General features: G+C 35.5%; 3 protein-coding genes across 7 annotated transcripts; 2 read left to right on the top strand and 1 right to left on the bottom strand.

Moving 5' to 3' along the window:
* Window positions 1-8,422: 8,422 nt before the first annotated feature.
* On the bottom strand, window positions 8,423-10,574 carry LOC111199343. The gene is made up of 2 exons (XM_048735490.1): window positions 9,092-10,574; window positions 8,423-9,000 (listed from the first exon to the last, which is right to left on the bottom strand). Exons 1-2 carry the CDS (start codon window positions 10,572-10,574, stop codon window positions 8,423-8,425), a joined length of 2,061 nt encoding a protein of 686 aa, XP_048591447.1.
* Window positions 10,575-12,196: 1,622 nt separating this feature from the next.
* Window positions 12,197-15,463, top strand: LOC111199342 (putative F-box protein At1g32660). Its single transcript, XM_022689334.2, has one exon. It carries the CDS (start codon window positions 12,297-12,299, stop codon window positions 13,569-13,571), a length of 1,275 nt encoding a protein of 424 aa, XP_022545055.1. The 5' UTR covers window positions 12,197-12,296; the 3' UTR covers window positions 13,572-15,463.
* Window positions 15,464-15,699: 236 nt separating this feature from the next.
* LOC111199212 (ABC transporter C family member 12) lies at window positions 15,700-23,691 on the top strand. Of its 5 annotated transcripts, XM_022688702.2 has the most exons (26): window positions 15,700-15,874; window positions 16,029-16,379; window positions 16,475-16,653; window positions 16,764-16,803; window positions 16,971-17,127; window positions 17,260-17,374; window positions 17,485-17,565; window positions 17,657-17,681; window positions 17,883-17,939; window positions 18,193-18,258; window positions 18,436-18,510; window positions 18,603-18,710; window positions 18,795-18,929; window positions 19,037-19,143; window positions 19,233-19,326; window positions 19,423-19,590; window positions 19,704-19,844; window positions 19,932-20,132; window positions 20,221-20,319; window positions 20,410-20,562; window positions 20,791-21,345; window positions 21,430-21,753; window positions 21,839-22,595; window positions 22,671-22,792; window positions 22,886-23,131; window positions 23,209-23,691. In XM_022688702.2, the coding sequence occupies exons 2-26, from the start codon at window positions 16,047-16,049 to the stop codon at window positions 23,356-23,358; spliced, it is 4,488 nt and encodes a 1,495-aa protein (XP_022544423.1). In that variant the 5' UTR covers window positions 15,700-15,874; window positions 16,029-16,046; the 3' UTR covers window positions 23,359-23,691. The 5 variants fall into 5 exon arrangements, with proteins under 5 accessions (XP_022544423.1, XP_048592567.1, XP_022544422.1 ...); XM_022688701.2 differs by lacking the exon at window positions 15,700-15,874 and having other exon boundaries at window positions 15,928-16,379; XM_048736610.1 differs by lacking the exons at window positions 15,700-15,874; window positions 23,209-23,691 and having other exon boundaries at window positions 15,926-16,379; window positions 22,671-22,794; window positions 22,886-23,127.
* Window positions 23,692-23,843: the final 152 nt, after the last annotated feature.

Below are 23,843 nucleotides of genomic sequence, written 5' to 3'. Positions count from 1 at the left end.
GAGCAGACCTTGGTTCCCGGTATATTCGGTTTAGCTTTGAATGTGAATAATCGTCCCAAGTTGTTGCTAAATGCTAATAGAATCAGAATCCCGGTTCAGCTAAACCAGGTCCAACAACTTGATCTAGATCAAATTAATATTCTAAATCTTCCTCTTGGAAAAGAAACAACCCTCTTATTTTCTCTAATTAGTTGGTCAAAGTAATAATAACACGCCTGTTGATTTTAATAACTAGGGCAGCTCTATATGCATACAAGAACAAGAGTCTACCATGTCGTCTTTGGCGTTAGGTGACATAAGTCCAATTCACTGCCTAATAACGGGTCCACTTTTGATGATTTACAAATTATAAATATATTTGTTATTCCTATATATGGATAAAATCAATAGGAGTGTCAAAATGAGTTAACTCGCTCAACTCAGCTCAGTTCATAGTGAGCTCGGTTCTTTCATGAGCTAGCTCAACTCAGCTCATTTATTATATGAGTTTCAATATGTAAACTCGAGCTCAGATCATTTAGATCATGAGTTAAATGAGTTAACTCGTGATCAAAATAAAAATAATAGTTATAAAATAAAATAGTGATAAAATAACTTCTAAAATATTGTTCAAAATTTAAATATTAAAAATCCAAAACATAAATATTAAATACTAAATAAAAACCAACACATGACAAAAATAAAAAAACAGTATAGTTTCTTTTTTGATAGGGTTAGCATGGGTTTATATAGAAGATTTTGATACTTCCTAAACGATATAGTTTCTTTTTCTTTCTTAGAAAAAGCTATAGATAAATTTTAAAAGTTTAGTTTACATATTACATATATGTATGATTTACATTTTAATTTTAGAAAATAAATATGATTAATATATAAATTATCTATTTGGTTTGACATTTTCATTTTATAAGATAAATATGATAATTATAGAAATTATCTCTTTTTTACATAAAAATTGAAGTTATCCAAATATTTAATATATAATATATATTATATTATATATACATATATATTATATATAATTATAAGTATAAAAATGAATAAGCTCATGAGCCAGCTCATGTTCATTAAAGATCGTTCATATAACTCATGATCTAATTGAAACTCGATCATTAAACTCATTTATTAAATGAACCTAAAATATAGAGATCGTGCTCATGAAAAAACGAGTTGAGCTGAGCTAGCTCATGAGCTATAGCTCATTTTGACACCCGTAAGGACCATTTACATAAAACACACATATATCTATTATATATTATTAAATAGAAATGTACATATATTGGAATGAGATTTCTGGCCAACCGGTCTAACTTAATTGACTGAAAATTAATCTTTAATTTCGGAGATTCCAAAAAACAATTAAATTTTAGCTTTTTTTTCTGTGGTTACAGTCGAACACAACTTATCTATAGTTCTATACTATTAAAACAGAATCCATACTATAATTCTACCATTTCTTTTTGGAAAAAATTACAAAGCTATGTTTATTCTTTAATTTTAGTTTAATATAATTAATTAATATTCTAAAGCACTTTAATATTACAGATAGAGAATATTCTGAAATCCGGAAAAGAGAGATTTAAATTCCAACAATATCTTTAATGAATACATTTGCTATACAAATATTATCAGAAATATTCCACATTCTGGTCAATGCATAGGTTAGTATGCAATTGACGTTTTGTGTGTTTTTTAGAGACGACTTAGTCTTTCAAATTTTATGTGTTAACAAAAACAATTCGAAAATACTAGAGAAAAATTTCCGATAAGTCGTCTAAGATAAACATGTTAGTTTTGCATTTGACCGGATTGTGTTAGAAATTTGACTTTTTTTAAACGAGTTACAGGAAAATCGTCCAACAAAAAAATAAAAATTAATTTTTTTTTCTAGATGACTCCATGTAAATCGTTTAAGGTTACTTTTGTAATTGAAAAATAAAAATTAAATATTTAATTTTATCCAGAGAACTTCCATGTAAGTCTTCCGGTAGACGAATTACACGGAAGTCTTCCAGGATTTTATTATGAGATTTTGGTCAAACCTTGGTTATTACAGAAGATTCGTGTAAGTCTTCTGTCGGAAGACTTACATGCAAGTCGTCCGGATAAAATAAAATATTTAAATTTTATTTTTTAATTGCAAAAGTAACCTGAAACAACTTACATGGAAATCATGTAGAAAAAAAAATTAAATATTTAAGTTTTATTTTTCTATTGGACAAATTCTTTGTAAGTCGTCTAGTAAAAGTCAAAATTTTGATACAATCTGGTCAAATACAAAACTAACATGCTTATCCTTGACGACTTACCAGAAAGTCTTCTCTGGTATTTAGAGGTCTAAAAAAACAAAAATAAACCAACATTTATAAAGGAAGACTTCCAAATAAGCCTGATATAGAGTAGTCTTATCTTCAAATCTTTCTTTGTGTTATGAATATTATGGTGATGCCATTATGGCATATCTTAAATATACTTGTTCTCCAAGCTTTACTTGTTCTCCAAGTGGCTCTGTCCACAAGCTATTGTAATCCTATATAAAGGACTCATTACTCATGGAATAATACACACCAATTTCTCTCTTCTCTTGTCTTCTCTTCTTTATTCAAAACACGTTATCAGCACGAATCTCTAGCGACTTTAAACTAATAGGTATAGATTTTATTTTATATTTTTAGTCTATGTCCAATCATTCTACCGATCATGCTTATTATCAATTCATGGTTTGTAAGATTGGGATTCATAGTTCATCACATGTTAGATTGAGTTTAAAAGTTTTAATCGACAATATTGATTTCCCTTGTTTCAAGGAAAGAAAAATCCTTCGATCAAAGTGAGATCTTATCGACTTTATAAGCTATACTCAATCTCGCTAGTTTTCATATTCATATTCGTATAACCATGATTATTGCTTAACAAGTTCATATAGTTTGTTTATGCATATTGTTAATTACAGCATACCATTATTGTTCAGTAATAGCAGATGACTATAGCTCCGAAGTTTGAATACGTCTCATTACGGCTGCATATTATTATTACGGTTGCATATAGTATCGATACAGTTGAACGTATAAATTAACAAATTCATAGATTTAGTGTTGCAGCTACATCTTATATTGTTATTGCGTTTGTGATTGCATCCACTTTTATTCTTTATGGCTGCGCATTGTTCAATGCTTAAAACTATATCATCGAATTGGATTTATAGGTTAATAATTATTTACTAGACTTGATAAGATATTGCATGTTGGTTTAAAATTTTGGGCTGAGTGCATGTAATATATACGAATACATATAATATAGTAATCAAGTGTTACGGTTGAGTGCATGTAATATATTATTTCTATTTTACTTGGAACATCACATGATATGGTAATAGTTTTGGTTTGCATCGGGTTTAGAAACCGTTGGTTTGCACATTCTGCTTAATGCTCGAATGATTTTTATAGTAATTATATATACGCTTGATTTAAGTAGATTTTTTCGGATGAATTATTACTATTTAAATATGGTCAATGTTATATATTGATGTTTACTAACATGTTAGCCATATTTATATGAGCAAATTTTGAGTATTTCAGAATCATCCTCTTTAAAAGAGAAGAGATCATGTGAAATTATATCCAACCAAGATACATGAGCAATTCAAATTCTCATCTCCGTTGCATTTTTTTACCAAGATAAGTATTTTATTTTCATGCTTTATATACGAGGGTAATAATTTACATGAAAATTGATAAATGTGATATAAGATTTGTTTAGTAAGTTTATTGATTCCTTGTTCAATAGCATGAAAGTAAAGAAGTAGCACATATGATGATTACTATAGAAATATTATCTATTTCTTTATATAATAAGATCTATGTTAATACATATTTTATATAATTTGAAATAGTTTTATTATTATATTTCATTGTGATTGTATATGTGAGAGTTTTAAGTTTAAGGCTTGACCTTAAGATCCCATAAGTCTTGGAGAATAATATAAAGAAATGTACAATCACCTGAAGTGATTACCTATAGCTCATTATATATTTTGCATCTAAAGATTACAAGACCTGAAGTCTGTAATATATCTCAACTATGTTGGATGTTAAGTTTAAAAGTAAAATTCTCGAATTTTTTTTTAAAAATGATGCATATATGAAAAAAAAAAATATTTTTCACACTAGTAATGTTGTCCAGCAGACACATGATTGGGAAAATAGATTTAAAAAAATAAAAAGAAGTTTATACTTGTATCTTGTTTCTTTGAGACTCAGAGAAACAATGAGCTATTGATTTAAGATAATAAATCACATATAGTAGATTATGATCCATTCTCCTGAAGAGAATAGGATATTTATATCACAAATAGTATTGTTCAAGAAAATAAACCTAAAAGTGGTTGTAGACGTGAATGTATATATAAATAAGGTTAAGATCCAATGAGTTTCTTTTTAGAACTCATACTCTCACTTGAAGTTGAGAAATAAAGATGATAATAAAGAAAGACCCAAGAGTTTCTATTTAAAACTCATTCTCTCACTTGAAGTTGAGAAAAAAAAATGATTCAATCATCCAAAGATGAAAGAAGATTATTGTGAGTACAATACATGGTAGTAAAACCTTATAGAATGTTCAGGAAGAAGATATATATGATGCTCCAGAAGAGTACATAATATTACTGCACATAAGAATGCAATTTAAAATCCTTATTGCGTCATATTCTTATAAGTCTAAGAAGTTAAAAGGATTTGAGAAAGAATACATGACCCATCTAGAGTATGTTGTTGATTCAAAATGAGATTCATTCGAGATTGATAAACATGTAGTTTTATCATCTCGAGGGGAAGAATTAATGAATCTCACATTTAATAATAAGTCAAACATCCAAAATATTATGTTTGTACTAAACTAAGATTGATGAATCATTCTCGAAGGGAATCTGTGGGATTTTGACACTTATGTTGAGACAGTAAGCAAAAGAAATGCTATATATATTTCAATTCAGAAATATTTCTCAAGACAGTATAAGTATTTTAGAGAAAGTATATACAGCCTCTTATAGATTATACTACACAAAGATTTAGTGTAATGGAGATAAATACAAAGTAAACCAGAATTTTATAAAATACTTGGCATGAACCAGTTAGACCATTTTGGTTCAGTAGTGATGTGAAAAGATACATAAAGATTTATGAATATTCATTGAAGAACCAGAAGATTCTTATGAATGATTTCACATATATTTCTTTCTCATAAGATAAAATGAAAATACGGTTTTCACCAGCCAAATGAAATTATTGGCATAATGGAGATGTTGGTGGACTGATCACCCACTATGCATCTTTATGATATTGGTGAATTCACATCTTAAAGTCTTTGACGACTATAGAAAAATCACTAGGATAAGTGATAAACATTTTGAGCAACACTAATTCGCATCAAACCAACAAGTAATTAATGGTTCTCCCCGTCATTGGTAGTGGGTCAGAAACCAACCATTTTGCATCTAAGAATGTTGGATGTGTGATATACATTCCAATTGCTCCACCACAGAGCTTTAAGTAAGATGTGTTTTCAAATAAAGTTGGAATACATGTTGGATATGAATCTCCATTGATTCTTAAGAATCTAGAGCCATCCCCGAAGGATATAAGTAAGACTCGATTTGAATGCCAAAGTTGAATTAGTATTTCCAACATAAGAGGGAGAAAATAAACAGCTGGAAAAGAATATAAGTTCGAATGAATTATCATTGATCCTCGGACTAAAGATAAGTCCAAAAGATAATTCAATTATATAGCTTAGTAAATCAGTTGCCAGACACATTTACTGACCCAAATAAATACAGTGATCAAATCACATATACCAGCTGTAAATGCTCCAAATAAGAATTGATGTTCCAGAAGAACAATATCAAACTGCCAGTTACGCCTGAAGCGTAGTAAACATATTGGTTCCAAAGATAAAAAAAAAATCCTCGTAAATGAAAGGAGCATAAAGTAATGGTCAAGAGGAATAAGAGTTTGTGAATGATCTCCAGAAGAGACATTAAACATGACTGAAAGAATTCAGGTACCTGAGACAATGAAGAGATCTCAATAAGTGATGTCATGTATGAAATAAAATGGAACTGATAAGCAAATCGACGTCAATGATATTTATGCCTAAAAAATGGCAGTTGATATGATGAATGAGAAAGAGGATCATGAAAGAAAGTCTATTGAAAAGTGTACACAAATAAATGATTGGCCAAGTCAGAAAGAAACAATAGACAAAATACAAACTCTTGTGAAAGAGACAAGTATTTGGACCAGTAGTCCATACACTAAAAAGTGTAAAACAAGTGGGAAATGATTTGTTGCTCATTGAAAGATCAATATGGAATTGATTGTGAAGAGACATAGTCTCATGTGGTAGATGCAACTACTTTCAAGTTTCTTATTATTCTGAAAATAAATGAAGAATTTGAATTATACGACCCACTGGAAACTAGTAATCCTTAAGAGATAGAATCCCTAAAATATATAATCCCTGAAGGATTGTTTATATCAAAGTCATGTTCCCGGGAACTCTAGCTATTCGATCGAAATATGTTTTATGGGATATATGAAATATTTGAAGTAAATCAATACATCTTTATATTTGTCAAGTGATTATAGATCAATAGAATCATTGATTTGAATATCAATAAAACTCCTGAAGAGTTATAGAAAATTGTATTTTGGAAGAAAGCTCTTGACAATACAAATATTGTCTTTATGTATTCCAAATTGGAGATCTAAAATTAGATGTTATCATAAAGATCCGTGAAGGATTTTATTTAAGATGCTCATACATGTTTGGTCTTGAAGTACCATATTTAAAGTGTCATTGAGCAAATTACTAATCTTTTTCATAACCAAAAGATGTAATTTCATATGACAAGAAAGAAAGTCATAATAGTTACGAATGAGTTATTCGTATGTACGAAACGAATGTCTAGACGATTGTATGTAAGAAGTTTGGTTTGAAGTCCAAATAGACTAAGAAAATATTGTCTATATCAAATAAGAATTGTGGACCAGAAATCTATAGACCTTGAATACTCTAATGGAAAGAGTATTACAATATTCTCAATTTCAAAAGGAGATTTCTCTTATTGGAATGCATATCCTGAAGATATTGCTTTCCGGAGAAGAAATGTGAAATATGTGTGGTTGTACTCTTTTCCCTCATCATGGTTTTTATCCCACTGGGTTTTTCCATGACAAGGTTTTAACGAGGCAACAAAGAACACATAAAAGATAGACACCCAAAGAGAATGTTACAATTTGGGAGATGAAAATCTATCATTGTTCTATAGTTTTGGAGATAAAAAGAATCCAAGAAATGATCAGATCATGAAGACTCATGCACTACTGAAGAATGGCGAAGTTCGTTTCCTACAAGTTTGTTCGAGTAAATATTTGGCTGTTTCATTCACCAAGACGCTACCCCTGCTACTTTCAAGAAGCTCACTCATCTTATTGAACTACGTTGTCTCAAAGATCTCGATGTATGTACACATGAGGGGAAGTCATTATACGCTGCACTCTTTTTCCTTTAACCATGGTTTTTTCCTATTGGGTTTTCCTGGTGGGGTTTTTAACGAGGCAGCATCTTACGCGCATAATGGACATCAAGGGGAAGTGTTATGAATATTATGGTGATGCCATTATGGCATATCTTAAATATACTTGTTCTCCAAGCTTTACTTGTTCTCCAAGTGGCTTTGTCCACAAGCTATTGTAATCCTATATAAAGGACTCATTACTCATGGAATAATACACACCAATTTCTCTCTTCTCTTGTCTTCTCTTCTTTATTCAAAACACTTTGTAAATTTTCAATTTTAAAAAGGACCTAAATGACGACTCCCTTGTACTATTATTGTGTTGATTTTGTTAGATTAACTTGTCTAGAGAGACTGGGGTTTGGTCGAATTGATCACTATTACTGCTTGCACTCTTCTTGATTATGACAATGGGGGGACTTAAAGCTGATCATGAAGCTGTTTACTTTTCTTCTTTTTGTAGGGACATAAAGTTAAGGCATCAGTCATTATATGTTTTTCCTCTTCTTGGAAGAGCACTCAGTTTCACAACCTTCCTTTTCTTACAAACTTTTTACTGTTTGTTCTATTTATAGTTGTCTAATGAATTTTATTTTATTGATCTCTCTGCAGGTTGATTGCCAAATATAGGCAAACAATGCCAGTTATTTTATTTTTTTGTCATCTATGATTTTCATTTAACTTAAACTGAAGTTCTTACAATACAAGCTCACAGCTTCCTCCACATTGAACAAAAAGTAGATTAAACAACAACAACAATAAGACTTCCTTCCTCCTTGTGATCCAAACACTAGACTTCTCAAAAAACGACCACATCCTCACATGTCTCCAACAACAAAAAGAGGGTTAGGTTTTCTCACCATCAAAGAGCTCACTTAACCAACTTGGCCCTCCATAAGCTACATATGACTGCAGCCTACTAGAAGTAGTGACACTTTGGGCAATGAGAAACGCCTCTCTATTTGTTTTCCTCTCCTCTTTAACCATTCGCCACCATTCTATCTTGGCCAAATACCTTAAAATTTCAAAGCTCATGAATCTGAAAGAAGGCCATGCCTTTGGTCTCAGTACCATACCTACTAGATCTTCATCCTGAAACGCAAAGATCACTCTGTTTCTTCTGTGCTGTTCCATGCTCTGAATCACCCACAAAACCGCTGCCAATTTGAAATCCATTTCCTCTGCAAATCCCAGAAAAGCGCGCCTGGCATGTATTAATGTTTCACCATTATGATCCCTTAGAACCCAAGACGCACCCCCCATTTGTTTTACTTTGGAGAAGCTCAAACCGATATTGCACTTGATCCATGTCGCTGGTGGTTTCACCCATTTTTTGGCTAGTTTTGCTTGCTCCTTACGATTCTCCAGCTCACTCTCCTTCTCTTGTTGGTCTGCCAAAAACCCAGCTCTGTTTCTTCTTGAATCTTCACAATAATATCAGATGGAAAGAAGATTTGCCATCAAACATCAAGCAATTCCTGTTTTTCCATAAGAACCATATAATCCAAGGGAAACTTCTTATGATTTCTTTTGGGACATCTGCATTTTTCAGTAGGGAAAGCAAGTAGTAATAGTTTGAGAATAGGGACGTCTCACTAAAACCACCCTCCGGGACTGGGATGTTTGAGAGAGCCCAGACTTGTCTCGCCACAGTGCAAGAGAACAAAAGATGATTTGGAGATTCTCCTTGAAATCCACATAGCTGACAAACAGGATCAAGTTTTATCCCTCTGTGCTGAAGAAGTTCTCCAGTAGGTATAGCGTTGCTCAAAGCTCTCCACATGAAAGACCTGATCTTGGGTGCTGTCTCCACCTTCCACACTGATTCCTTAAGGGCATTAAGAGATGGCAGGGCATTCGCAATCACCTTTTCCTCTGTGATGTTCAGCTTGTCAAATAACCAGTAACCCGATCTTACCGAATAAGAGCCATTCTTGTTATGAACCCAAGTCCAGTAATCATCATCTTCCATCACTGGTTTCATTTTTAGGATTCGTTGGATGTCTTCCTCAAAGAACAGCTCCTTCAGTTTATCAATCTGCCATGTTCTTGAGACCGGGTCGAGGAGATCACAAACTTTAAGTTCGAGGTCCACCATAATGTTCTTCATCAAAGGCATTCTCATCACCCCATCAACAATCCATGTTTCATACCAGACCGAGATCGATTTCCCATTGCCAACTTGCTTCCTGATACCTTTTAGTAGTAACTCCCTGCCGAACATAATGCTTCTCCAAGCGTATGATGGTCTGTGGCCTTCTCTTGCACTTAGAAATTCAGACTTATCATAATATCTACTTTTGAAAACGCGTGCAAACAGGGATGATGGTTGATCAAGTAGTCTCCACGCTTGTTTAGCCAATAAAGCCTGATTGAACCCTTGTATGTCTTTAAAAGCTAGACCACCTTTCCAGCTTATCCAATGTATTTTGCGTTTGTGCTCGAGAGAATTCCACCAAAAATCAGCCATTGCCCTAGTCAAATTCTCGCATGACTTTTTGGTTAATTTGAAGCACGACATCGCATAAACCGGCATGGCCATGGCGACAGCTTTGATGAGAATTTCCTTTCCACCATGAGAGAGGCATCTGGCGAAATAACCTGAGAATCTGTCTTTCAGTCTGTCATATATATATGCAAGCATCTCTGTTTTGGAGCCGCTGAAGCACTCGGGTAAACCTAGATAGGTTCCTGTCCCTCCTTCTTGTGTGATACCTGTGATCCTCTTCACAGCCTCCTTGGTTTCATCACTCACGTTTGCTCCAAAAGTGATGGCTGATTTGAGTAAATTCACCTTTTGTCCAGTTGCAATCCCGTAAGCTTCAAGTATCTTCATTAGCACAGTGGCCTGCTCTTCAGTGGCTTTGCATACTAGCAAACTGTCATCAGCAAACAACAGATGGTGAATCATAGGTCCTTCGTCTGAGAACTGAATCCCATGAAGTCTTTCCGTCCTCTCTGCTTCAGTCAGCTCGTGAATCAGACCTTCAGTACACATCACAAAGAGAAAGGGTGATAACGGGTCACCTTGGCGCAATCATCTTATTTATGTAGTCATTATCAGGGTCAAGATAAATCAGCAGAAATGGAGCTAATTTAATGGAGCCTTTGAGGTATGTTTTCCTCATGATCTCTTTAAGTTTAGAAACTACAACCATGTCATTTTCTTAAAAGGTTGCTGATTTTCAAAGAGAGATGATACATAGATATTGCTTGTGGACTTCTTTATGTTACTTATATCTTGCATTGGATCTTGGACACAGTACAAGAAAAAAGTATCCTCAAATGTGTTGTATCAATGGTTGTCTGTGTTTGTTTACCATAGTCATATATGTAGTAAGAGCATGATTAATGAAGAGTTTTTAAGGTGGAATTTTTAGCGAACCTGTTCTTAGTTTTTTTAGTTAAAAGTTAAAAGACGATTTCTTATATTCCTCTAAAAATATCATCCTAAGAACCTCCCTTAATCATGCTCTAAGGTTATTAATCTGTGACTCTTATCAGGATAGACATCCACTTGGGGAAACGTCAGAGGCTCAAACAAGTCTTTTAGGAGTCTAATTTTTTTTAAAAAAATGACAATCAATTTTGATGAATCAACTGAATTAAAAAAATATATTAAAATAGTTATTATCAATTGAAGAAATAAAACTGAAAAATGAATGTATAGAGAAAATTGTCATAAATAGATTATATACGTAATAATTATATCTCAGCCTCTACTAGATTAGGTTTATTTGATCAACTATATATTTTTAGACTATGTACAATGGGGGTGTTGAATAAAAGATTCAATAGTTGAATCCCTACAATGAAGTTGTTGAAAAATGAAATTTGATGATGTAGATTAATTGGTGTTGAAAAGATTCAACAAGTTGAATAAGAAGAAAATAGGGACCACCGACGACACATGTCACTTTCTAAAGATTTTTGATATTTTGATATTCTCTTAGTTATTTAAAACTAATTAATTTCATTATAAATTAAATAATTTATTTTTATTTCTTATACTAAAATTTATTATTTTAAATTATATATAAATAGAGAGTAGGTTTATTTAATTTGGATATTAAAATAATAATTATTAATTAATAAAATAGAGTATTGAATTTTATTCAACAAGACCATTGCAGTGAATAAAAATTGAATGTGTATTGAATGATGATGTGTAAGAAAGAAAATATGACATGAACTGTTAAAATATGAAGTGGAGGGTGTTGAATCTTAAAACCATTGTACATAGGGGGTGATTGGTTGAGTTGTAACTTTAGAAATTTACTTTAGAATTTTGTCTGTAGGATTTTTTGATTTAGCTTTAAGAGCTGTACCTTTAAAATTTCATACAGCCAAAAAGATGGAGCTTTAGAAAATAAGACTTTTATAGCTAGTTTTTTTTGTTTTTTGGCTGTAGCTTTAATTTTTTGGTTGTAGCTTTAAAAAGTAATGTAAAGCATGATTGGTGATTTTAAAGCTGTAGATAAAAATTAAAGCTAAAGTCACTTGCTAAATCCCAACCAATCACCCCCATAGTCTTATAGTTATCTATGCCATATTTCCTGTTTTTTTTTTCTTCCTTTTTGATAAAAGAAAAAGCCTCTAAAAAAAAGGAAGACGTCATGAAACAAACATATATATAGGTCTTTGTGCTTCTGTCTGATTTTCCCACACAATAAAAATATCCTCCTAGTCGAATTGAGGGCTGTGCGAGGAGTAAGGCGCCATGAAACGCAGGCGCGAGGAGAAGGATAAGTTCCACAACAGCCGAGAAGCCTCAGGAAGCTTCAGAAAACGCACGGAGTACGAGGAGAAAGACACAACCCCAAGTAAGTTAGATTCGGTGCATGATGATCTTAAGATGGCTATAATGAGTAGATTGCCTGCCAAGTCTCTTATGAAGTTTCGATGCGTGTCGAAGATGTGGTGTTCCTTCATCGGAAGGCAAGAGTTGGTGGATTCCTTGTTCGCTGTCTCCTCAGCGGAACCACGGTTTATAGTCTCTTTTAGCAACAACGCATTCGGCAAGCCTGAAGAGAAGCTTACCTTCCTCTTGTCGTATCAAGAGGGGTCTTCTTCTTCTTGTTTGGTACCCAGGTTCGAGATGGCATTACCAGTGGGATTGCGAGCCAGCCAAGAGTATTGCGCTTCTCTCCATGGGTTTCTCAGTGTTTACACTGATCATGGTTTGATGGTTTGTAACCCCAGCACCGAGCAAGTCTTTAATTTGACCAAGAACACCCAATTCGTGGGGTACGATCCCATTGGTGGCCAACACAAAGCATTATCTGTGCATTTGAGAGATCCTTCTTCTGCTCGTCCTCATCTACTGCACAAGGTGTTAACACTTGGAGGAGGAGGAGGTTGGAGAGACATTGAAGGTACCCCTGTTCCTTATATACCTGTATCAGTGGGAGTATGTATCAACGGTGTTATCTACTATGGCGGTTATAAGTATAACTCCACTACTGATTTTAAGAATAAGAATCCAGTTGTCATGTGTTTTGATGTTCGATCTGAGAAAGTAAGTTTTATCCAAGCACCTAGTGCTGTCGTGTTATGTGGAAAGAATGCCATATTTATAGAATACAATGGGAAGCTAGCTTCTATTCTTGTGCATCCACCTCTTGCTCGCTCCATTCCCTTTGATTTATGGATACTAGAGGACGCCCAGAAACATGAATGGTCAAAGCAAACATGTGTGTTTCCCTCCTCTGCCTGGGAGTCCGTTTCTTGCCGCAGAATGTCTTTCCAAGGCACCAATAAAGCTGGTGAGATCATTATCGTCCCAAGCGTGGTTAATACAATCAAGGTCCAACCCTTCTACATCTTCTACTACAATGTCACAACAAACAATGTCAGAAGAGTTAGGCTCCTAGGAATTGGTGACAATGAAGAGTTTCAACGCTCTTATGGATTTGTAGGTGGGTATGAATGTTTTGTCCGTGTCGCACCTCATCACGTCGACAGTATTGCCTTTCTCAATAATCATGTATTATAAACTCTCATTTTTCTGTTTTTATTTTCAAAGTGTTGGTTTTTTATAAAACACCAAACAAGCTCATTTATTTTAGGGATCTTCTCTGTTTTCATTTGTTATGAGCAGAGTTCCTGGTTGGTGCCCCCATTCGTCTAATTGCCAAACATCCTTCTGACTTGCGCCTTTTATGTATCTTGCCTAACTGGATAAGAAGCACGATTATATTCCAGTGGAACAAAAATGTGCCATGGAGCTCCGTTTTCTCTTCAAAACTGTTATAGATATATATATTCCCAAACATGTACCGTTTGCCAATAAATTTTGTTTCTCAAATGCCTACTGTACATTTGCTGCCATGTCGCTGGAGACACATACTCTCTCTTTGTATCATTAAATGTCTAAACCTTTCCAGCAAACTAAAGCAAGTTACACCATCTATCGTTTTGTGTCTTCTCGCTTTCATCTTTGCGAAAAGGCTCCTTATCACAATCGAGCTTGCTAACAGTACCAATAACAAGTGTACGTAACCACTTATTTATCGCCCATTCTCTCTGTCAGTATTGCTAATTTAAGTCCATCAACTTAACACTAAAAAAAAACGGGGTGTGCATACAAGATTCTTCTTCCATTATTCTACCAATTCACATAGCTAACATCTACTTATCATCCTTGACAATCGTTTCGTTTCCTTGTTCAATTCTATCTTGTAACCCCCCACAACCACTACGTTTCATAGCCAAGCTAAGCATCCAACATTCAAGAATCAAACCAAGACTTTTCCATCTTTTAGCTACCAAGATCTTTGGTTCATCCCTTGATCATTCTTGATTTATTAGTTTTGTGAAATACTATTTTATCGAGAAATTATATAGATTAAAAAGGGAAATTTTGGTTTTCTAGACAAAAAAAAAACAAAATACAATTTGATCCATTTTTGCCTATTACGCCCTTTCCTAATAGAAGAGAGTTTCTTTAGTCTTTGTACAGCCTTCAATTAAAAAAGAAGAAAATATGTCTTGTGTAAATCTACGCAGTGTTGGGATGAGGACGAAGAAAAGTTTTCACTAGACATAAGGATCTCAGTTTGATGAACTTCTTTGTGTTCCTTGTTATACACGGAAAATGCTCATATATATGATGGACTTTTTAGGGGCAAACAGAGTGTGTTTGGTTGCAGAGAAGGTGATATTCTCGATTGGCATTGAAGTTTCTGGCTTTATTTGATCCCATCTCCACACATAAACTAAAAAACATAGACATCAAGCCAAAATCTTTTGATTGGGTTGACTCACTCACACGTAAGCCGTGACGATGAAACTAGTTTTCGTTCCCAGTATTTATCTTTATATGCCAAATAAAACAAACAACAACTCCAATTTTATTCATTTTTAATTGGAGTAAAATAAAAATGAAATCAATTTCTGATTCTTAAACATTTGTAAATCTTTACAAAAAATATTAAAGGATTGCCAAGTTAATAATCCTAATTAGTCTTTACATCTGTTTGATAATCTTAATGTTGGGCATTCGGTGTGAATTGGAATAAACCGAACCGGCCAAAGCAAAATCCAGGTTTTGGTTTAACATCCGCTTTAACCAATAAACCGATCGGTGAATTTCAATTATTTTTTGGTTCGATTCGGTTCGGTTCAGCGGACAAGAAACCGATCGGTTTGAAATATATTAACCAAATAAACTAAATTTTTTTGAAACAAACCAAATAAATAAAAAAAAAATCAAAATTTACATGACTGTTTTTAAACCAAATTAATCGAATAAACCGATATGTAAACTAGTTTCGGCTCAGTTCGAAATAAATAATAATACCGAAAACTGAACCAAATAACCTCAGTCCTGAACCAAATCGAACCGAAATATAGTTCAGTTTACTTCGGCAGCATTTTTTCAAAACCGAAAAACTAGAAAACTAGTAAACCAACCCGAAAAACCTGAATAAACGAAGAGTAAAATGCCGAGCTCTAGATAATCTCTTTTCGTCCAACAAACTTCAAGCCACGTCAATGGTAAACGTAGCATAAACACTGGTTAAAAAACGAAGTCACGTGAATACATATAACATATGTGGAGATCGGAATTTGCGATTCTTATCTAATAAGAGAATCCTTTTTTTCTTTTTTCTTTTGGGAGTGATTATGATTTGTGAACCCAAAGAGTGTGACTGCTTCGACTTCGACGTTAGGCTTCCCCTAGTGCTTTGTCGAGTTGTCTTCTACTCAAAAGTCTCCTACTTTTATAGAAACATTTAGGCATTACATAGTTTTATTGACAAAGCTCCAAACTTGGAACTATTACGAAGCAAAAGGGTAATGCTTTTCTTCTTCTTCTTCTTCTTCTTACCCCATACCATCTCTCTCTTTTCTAACAAAAGTCTGCTCCTTTGTTATTTTTGCTTGCTGATTATAGTTACTGTGTGTTGCATAGCCTTTCTTAAAGCAAATGCCTTTTCTTGTTTTCCAGTTTTGGGTATTCAAGAAGATGGGTTTTGAGGCTTTGACTTGGTACTGCAAGCCAGTTGCAGAGGGGTTTTGGGAGAAAGCAGCGGATGCTGCGTTTGGTTCCTACACGCCATGCGCTATTGACTCACTTGTGATGCTTGTTTCTCACTTTGTCCTTCTTGGTTTGTGTCTCTACCGGATATCGACCATCTTCCGCAATACCAAAGCTCAGATGTATGTTTTGAGGAACAAGTGCTATAACTGTGTGCTAGGGATGTTAGCTTGTTACTGTGTTGTTGAGCCGGTGCTGAGATTGGCCTTGGGGGTTTCACTCTTTGACATGGATGAAGAGACTGGTCTTCCTCCCTTTGAGGTAATTTCAAATTCCAACTCTGATTCTTTTAATTGTATGGAGATTAAAGTTCAAGATCAGAAATGAAGTGTGATTCTGGTGTTGTACTATGGCAGGTTGCATCTTTAGCTGTTGAGGCGTTTGCTTGGTTCTCCATGCTTGTTTTGATTGGGCTGGAAACCAAACAATATGTCAAAGAGTTCCGGTGGTACGTGAGATTTGGCGTTGTTTATGTTTTGGTTGCTGATGCTGTGCTACTCGACCTTGTGTTGCCTCTCAAGAACTCGGTCAACAGGTTGAAAAATCTACTACTACTACTAAACTTTTGAAGTGTGAAATTGTGTTTGGGCATTAGTAGCTTTAACCCTGAAAGTCATAATAGGTTTCCTCAATTTGCTATTGCAGAACTGCCCTACATCTCTTTATCAGTTCAAGATGTTCTCAGGTTTGTTAGTAAATGGTCCTTTTGTATAAAAGCGTCAGACTTATAAAAACATCTTGAAACTGAAAGATATAAGCTAGGTTTTAAATAGCTAGTTTTCTGAGACTGTACCTGAGGCAATCAAATGTTCGGCCTCACTGTTTTAAGTATTCATTTGTCTTCTGTTGCAGGCTCTTTTTGGGATTCTTCTACTTGTTTACATTCCGGAACTAGATCCTTATCCAGGATACCATATTCTAAACAATGAACCGTTAGACAATGTTGAATATGAAGCACTTCGCGGGGGAGAGAACATATGCCCCGAGCGACATGCCAGCATATTTTCCAGTAGGTTGCCACTGAATCCATAATCAAAGGCTTTTCAGTGTTCAGTGTATTGGCAAATATATAACAGTCAAGAAAGATAGATTAGCTTCATGGTTTCATGTTTGTTCCATTGATTTTGATTTGTTTTCTTAGGAATATACTTTGGTTGGATCACGCCGCTTATGCAGTTAGGCTACAGAAAACCCATAACTGAAAAGGATGTCTGGCAATTAGACAAATGGGATCAAACAGAAACTCTGTTCACAAGGTACAGAAACTTTGTTACTTTTCTGTATCAACTCTCTCTCTTTTCTTATGGTAGAAAGTTTTGTTTAGAATCAAGAATATTCTTTATTTATTGGATGAATTATCTGACAGATTCCAAAGATGCTGGACAGAAGAATCGCAGAGACGCAAGCCGTGGCTTCTCCGAGCACTGAATAGTAGCCTTGGTGGAAGGTATAGGCTGCTGATTTTTCTAAAAACCACTGATGGCACTTTAGTTTCCTTTTCAGCCAGAGATTGAGTTTCTTGTGTACTCTCTTTGTAGGTTCTGGTTGGGTGGTATCTTTAAGGTAATTATCTTATCGTTTAATTTCAGTGCTCTCAAATTATGGTTGCTTAAACAGTTAAAACTCGTATTCTGCCTCTCGGTTGGCTCTTATAGATCCTACAAAGTCTATTGGCTGTTATTTTCCCGTGCATCCACAGCAATTTTCAGTTCTGTGTTTGACAAGTCTCAAACAGTTTATTCATCATGTTTTGGCGTGGTGTAGATTGGAAATGATCTTTCCCAGTTTGTTGGACCGGTTGTACTGAGCCACCTATTACGGGTAAGCTTTGCTTCTACTTAGCCCTTACTAATATTGTCTAGTTTGTTTCTGCCTTATGCTTCTACCTGATGTTTTATGTTCCACACGTTCTCTACGGTCATCACATATCTTCTATTGCTTTTTCAATCTTGAGAAAAAACGCCTTTACATATATTTATCATACATGAGTGATGAGATCTATGTAACATGCTGAAAATATTCCTAATACCCCTGTGCTTCTTCGGCTAACTGAATCTTCGATCATTTTATGTAGTCAATGCAAGAAGGTGATCCGGCTTGGGTTGGCTATGTCTATGCTTTCTTAATTTTCGTTGGGGTGGTAAGTATCAAAAAGTTCGCTTTTGTTCTCTAGAATACTTTTTCTCCAACTGACGTGTTTGTTTTTCTACTATTACCCAGTGAATACACTGAACTTTCTCACCATTCTAGCTCTCACATTGTTGTTGTTCTTGTTATAACCTCTGAAAAGCTATTCCGGTTCGAAATTTATTTTCAGACACTTGGAGTGCTCTGTGAAGCTCAGTACTACCAGAATGTTTGGCGTGTGGGATTCCGGTTAAGATCAACTTTGGTAAAGTTTGTAAAACTTCCATATCTCTCCCATCGTATATGATCATTTTAGTCATGTTTAATCTCCAACTAAATATGATATTTTTCTCCTAGGTTGCAGCTATATTCCATAAATCTTTAAGACTAACTCATGAAGCTCGGAAGAATTTTGCATCTGGGAAGGTCACAAACATGATAACTACAGATGCTAATGCACTTCAGGTATACTTATGTGTTCAATCTTCCTTCTCAGTTTGATCCATACTGTACTTTGCACAACTAATGATTTGTCTCTTTATTTTCCAGCAAATATCACAACAGCTCCATGGCTTATGGTCAGCTCCTTTTCGCATCATTGTGTCTATGATTCTTCTCTATCAACAACTAGGAGTTGCTTCGCTTTTTGGTTCATTGATTTTGTTTCTCCTGATTCCTCTCCAGGTATTAAGCTTCTTTATTATTTTTTTAGCCTATTCTTGAATTGTACAAGTTGTGGTAATTGCATATAAACTCACACAGTTCTATTTATTCTGGTTCGTGATAAACAGACTCTGATTATAAGCAAAATGCGGAAGCTGACTAAAGAAGGGCTCCAGTGGACTGACAAAAGAGTTGGTATCATGAATGAGATTTTAGCAGCCATGGATACTGTAAAGTATGACTGTTACTCCTAATCATTTGTTTTTCAGCTTTTCTGAATGTCACATTCTTAAAAGCAGTTGTGGAATTTTCCAACTTTGTTAGATGCTATGCATGGGAGAAGAGCTTTGAGTCGCGGATTCAAGGAATTAGAAATGAAGAGCTCTCATGGTTTCGTAAAGCGCAGCTACTATCAGCTGTATGGCTACTTATCTTTGATTTTGTATTGCCTGTAGTTAATAGGATGCATCTGTCTCGTCTGCAGTTAGTTAACTGGGTGTTTTTCCTCTTGCAGTTTAACAGTTTTATACTAAACAGCATCCCAGTAGTTGTGACTGTGGTTTCATTTGGGGTTTACGTTCTGCTTGGAGGAGATTTGACACCGGCAAGGGCATTCACATCTCTTTCTCTATTCGCAGTTCTAAGATTTCCTCTCAACATGTTACCAAATCTTCTAAGTCAGGTTATTTTAATAGTCATCTCCTCAGTAATATCATATGCATCTGTAAAATGAATTGCATCTTGATTTTGATCCATCTTATTTAGTTGTCTTATCTTTGCTACTTCTCCACTTAGGTTGTTAACGCAAATGTTTCACTGCAACGGATTGAGGAACTACTTCTAAGCGAAGAGAGAATTCTAGCAGAAAACCCACCTCTTCAACCAGGGGCTCCAGCCATTTCCATTAAGAATGGATATTTTTCATGGGATTCAAAGGTGAATCCTCTTAAGTTTCCCTCTTGTTTAGATAACGTTGAGTTGCAACATTAGATTCTATGATACTCATGGTTTTATGTTCTCCAGGCAACGAAGCCCACATTATCCAATATTAATTTGGAGATTCCAGTCGGAAGCTTGGTTGCCATTGTAGGTGGAACCGGGGAAGGTAAGACATCACTTGTTTCGGCAATGCTAGGGGAGCTATCACGTACTGAGACCTCAAGCGTTATTATTAGAGGCTCAGTAGCGTATGTTCCTCAAGTCTCATGGATCTTCAATGCCACTGTGAGTCACCTTTACTACTCGCAGCAAAAATAAAAAACTATAGTTTAGCTTTCAGGTTCTTTATTTTCATTTGGTCTATGTTTTGCAGGTGCGTGATAACATACTATTTGGGTCGGGGTTTGAAGCTGAAAGATATTGGAGGGCTATTGATGCCACTGCCTTACAACACGATCTCGATTTGCTTCCGGTTGGTGGAGTGAAAAGGCTTACACAACCCAGTTACATTTACTTGATATGACAATTTCATAGTAGTAAATTCTTGAATTGGTTTACTCAGGGCCGTGATCATACAGAGATTGGAGAACGCGGGGTGAATATTAGTGGAGGGCAAAAGCAGAGAGTTTCAATGGCTAGGGCAGTCTACTCAAGCGCAGATGTTTACATATTCGATGATCCTTTGAGTGCTTTAGATGCTCATGTTGCTCAGCAGGTATTGACTTTTGAGGTTGATCCATTACATAAATGATCATATTGATACTCTTAAGGCTGACATATATAGAGTATAATCAGTGAATGTTCAGCCATTTCATCAATGGTCAAACTACCTTTACTTGAATTCGGATGATTTAATCAATTAGTATTCAGCCATTTTTTTACAGCGTATTTGATTTATTAATTATTCTTGAAGGTAATAGACTTTTTTTGAACCAAGTAACAGGTCTTTGATAGCTGCATGAAAGATGAGCTGAAGGGGAAAACGAGAGTGCTTGTCACAAACCAGCTACATTTTCTTCCTTTGATGGATAGAATTATTTTAGTGTCCGAGGGAATGATCAAAGAGGAAGGAACCTTTGAAGAGTTGTCAAAAAATGGGAGTTTGTTCCAGAAACTAATGGAGAACGCTGGGAAAATGGACACAACCCAAGAGATGAATAAAAATGACCAGAAAAGCTCGAAGCCTGGTACTACTCTCACGGTTGATGCGAGTGAAAGAAATGTTGGCAGTACCAAGCAAGGAAGACGAGGAAGATCGGTGCTTGTAAAGCAAGAAGAACGAGAAACTGGCATCATAAGTTGGAACGTTCTGATGAGGTATAAAAAGGCAGTGGGCGGCTTATGGGTGGTTATGATCATCTTTGCATGCTATTTAACAACTGAGGTTCTCCGGGTTTCAAGTAGCACATGGCTAAGTTTCTGGACCGATCAAAGCACCTCAAAGAGTTATAGTCCCGGTTTCTACATTATCGTCTATGCTCTTCTCGGATTTGGTCAGGTATGTTTCTGAAAAGCGAGTGAAATAGATAAACTCGGTCACATATTCAATTATGTTAATGGTGATTATGATCATTGATTTTAGGTTGCTGTGACGTTTACCAACTCGTTTTGGCTGATCACATCAAGTTTACGTGCCGCCAAGAAACTCCATGACGCTATGCTGAATTCTATAATGCGAGCTCCTATGCTCTTTTTCCACACGAACCCAACTGGACGAGTAATCAACAGGTTTTCTAAGGACATTGGTGATATAGATAGAAATGTCGCCAACCTTATGAATATGTTCATGAACCAGCTCTGGCAACTCCTCTCGACCTTTGCACTTATAGGTACAGTCAGTACAATTTCATTGTGGGCAATAATGCCGCTCCTGATACTGTTTTATGCAGCATATCTCTACTATCAGGTATTGTTCTATGCATCATGTATGTGCAGAATAGTTTTCAAGCTTTTGATCCAGTTGAAACTGATATCAGCTTTGTGATTTGTAGAACACATCCCGTGAAGTGAAACGTTTAGATTCCGTTACAAGATCGCCTATTTATGCTCAATTTGGTGAAGCTTTGAATGGTTTGTCAAGCATCCGAGCCTATAAAGCATACGAGAGGATGGCCAAGATTAATGGAAAATCCATGGACAACAACATAAGGTTCACTCTTGCAAACACTAGCTCAAATCGTTGGCTCACTATAAGACTGGAAACTCTTGGTGGTGTCATGATTTGGTTAACCGCAACTTTCGCCGTTCTGAGAAATGGGAATGCAGAGAACCAAGCTGGCTTTGCGTCTACGATGGGTCTGCTTCTTAGCTACACACTGAATATCACTTCTCTGTTGAGTGGTGTTCTTAGGCAAGCTAGCAGAGCAGAGAACAGCTTGAATTCCGTTGAGCGTGTGGGTAACTACATCGATCTACCTTCTGAGGCTGCAGATGTGATCGAGAACAATCGTCCAGTATCTGACTGGCCTTCAAGAGGATCAATTAAGTTTGAAGATGTTTACCTGCGTTATAGAACAGGTCTTCCTCCAGTACTGCATGGACTCTCCTTTTCTGTTTCTCCCAGTGAGAAAGTAGGAGTGGTGGGAAGAACTGGTGCAGGGAAGTCTTCCATGTTGAATGCATTGTTTCGGATCGTGGAAGTGGAAAAAGGAAGGATCACGATTGATGATTATGATGTTGCTAAGTTCGGACTGATGGATTTGCGCAGGGTTCTAAGTATTATACCACAGTCACCAGTTCTTTTCTCAGGTCAGTGTGTGGTTTATGACAACATTGTAAGTATGTTCCTGTTGTTTCTTTATGAGAATCTTTGCTTCTATTTAGGGACGGTGAGATTCAACATTGACCCATTTAGTGAGCACAATGATGCTGATCTCTGGGAGGCTCTACAAAGGGCGCATATAAAAGATGTCATCGCCAGGAACCCTTTTGGCCTAGATGCAGAGGTGTAGTTTATAGTAGTAAATACATAGATTCTTTGTTTTTATTATGATTGAGACTATTGATCTAACTTTTACTTCACTTTTGAGTCTTTGAAGGTTTCTGAGGGAGGTGAGAATTTCAGCGTGGGGCAAAGGCAACTACTGAGTCTAGCGCGTGCGTTGCTAAGAAGATCTAAGATCCTTGTTCTCGATGAAGCAACAGCATCTGTTGATGTCAGAACAGATTCTCTGATACAAAAGACCATCCGTGAGGAATTCAAGTCCTGCACAATGCTTGTTATCGCTCACAGATTGAATACCATCATCGACTGCGACAAGATCCTTGTGCTTAGTTTTGGTCAGGTAATGCCAGGATTATTGTACAAGAGTAGCGAGATTCGTTCCGATACTTAACATAAAACCATGTCAATTTTCTTTAGGTTTTGGAGTATGATAGTCCACAACAACTGCTGTCAAGAGATACCAGTGCCTTCTTTAGAATGGTTCACAGCACCGGACCAGCAAATGCTCAATACCTTTGTAACTTGGTCTCCGCAAGGAGAGTGAATGGAATGGGGCTAGGTGGATAGAAATGGTATATCAGCCTTGCAAGAAGTTTGTATTGTGACAAGAAGAACGCAAATGGAAGTTGCAGTCATCCCTTTGCTTGCTGATGCAATTTGCATCATTGCCATTTACAGAGTACCAAAACTAGAAGGTGATAGATGGTCTTAGGTACTCTTGTGTACATGCGATCGTCTTGGATATTTAGCCGATACAGATGCTGAATCTTGCAAATGTTATATTGTTCTTTAGGGCTTAGGGACAGTGGCGAAGTAAGAAAGAATAAATGTTCCTTTGTTCTTTAGAGCTTTACACGAAATTATCTTGGTAATGATGTATCATTCGCTAGTGTTTATATATATGTAAGAGGTCTTCATAAAACTAATGATCTGCAAAACAATAAAGATATGACATTCACCTTTCAAAACCGCTTCTAATGTAAACAAATAACCCGTTTTGTTAAAACAGAAAACAGACACCGAGAAGGTTGCCCAAAACTAAATATCTTTGA

The sequence above is a fragment of the Brassica napus genome, chromosome A7, assembly GCF_020379485.1.
Source record: "Brassica napus cultivar Da-Ae chromosome A7, Da-Ae, whole genome shotgun sequence".
Taxonomy (NCBI): domain Eukaryota; kingdom Viridiplantae; phylum Streptophyta; class Magnoliopsida; order Brassicales; family Brassicaceae; genus Brassica; species Brassica napus.
The sequence above is the reverse complement of the archived record's forward strand: the minus strand, read 5'-3'. Positions and strand labels throughout refer to the sequence as shown.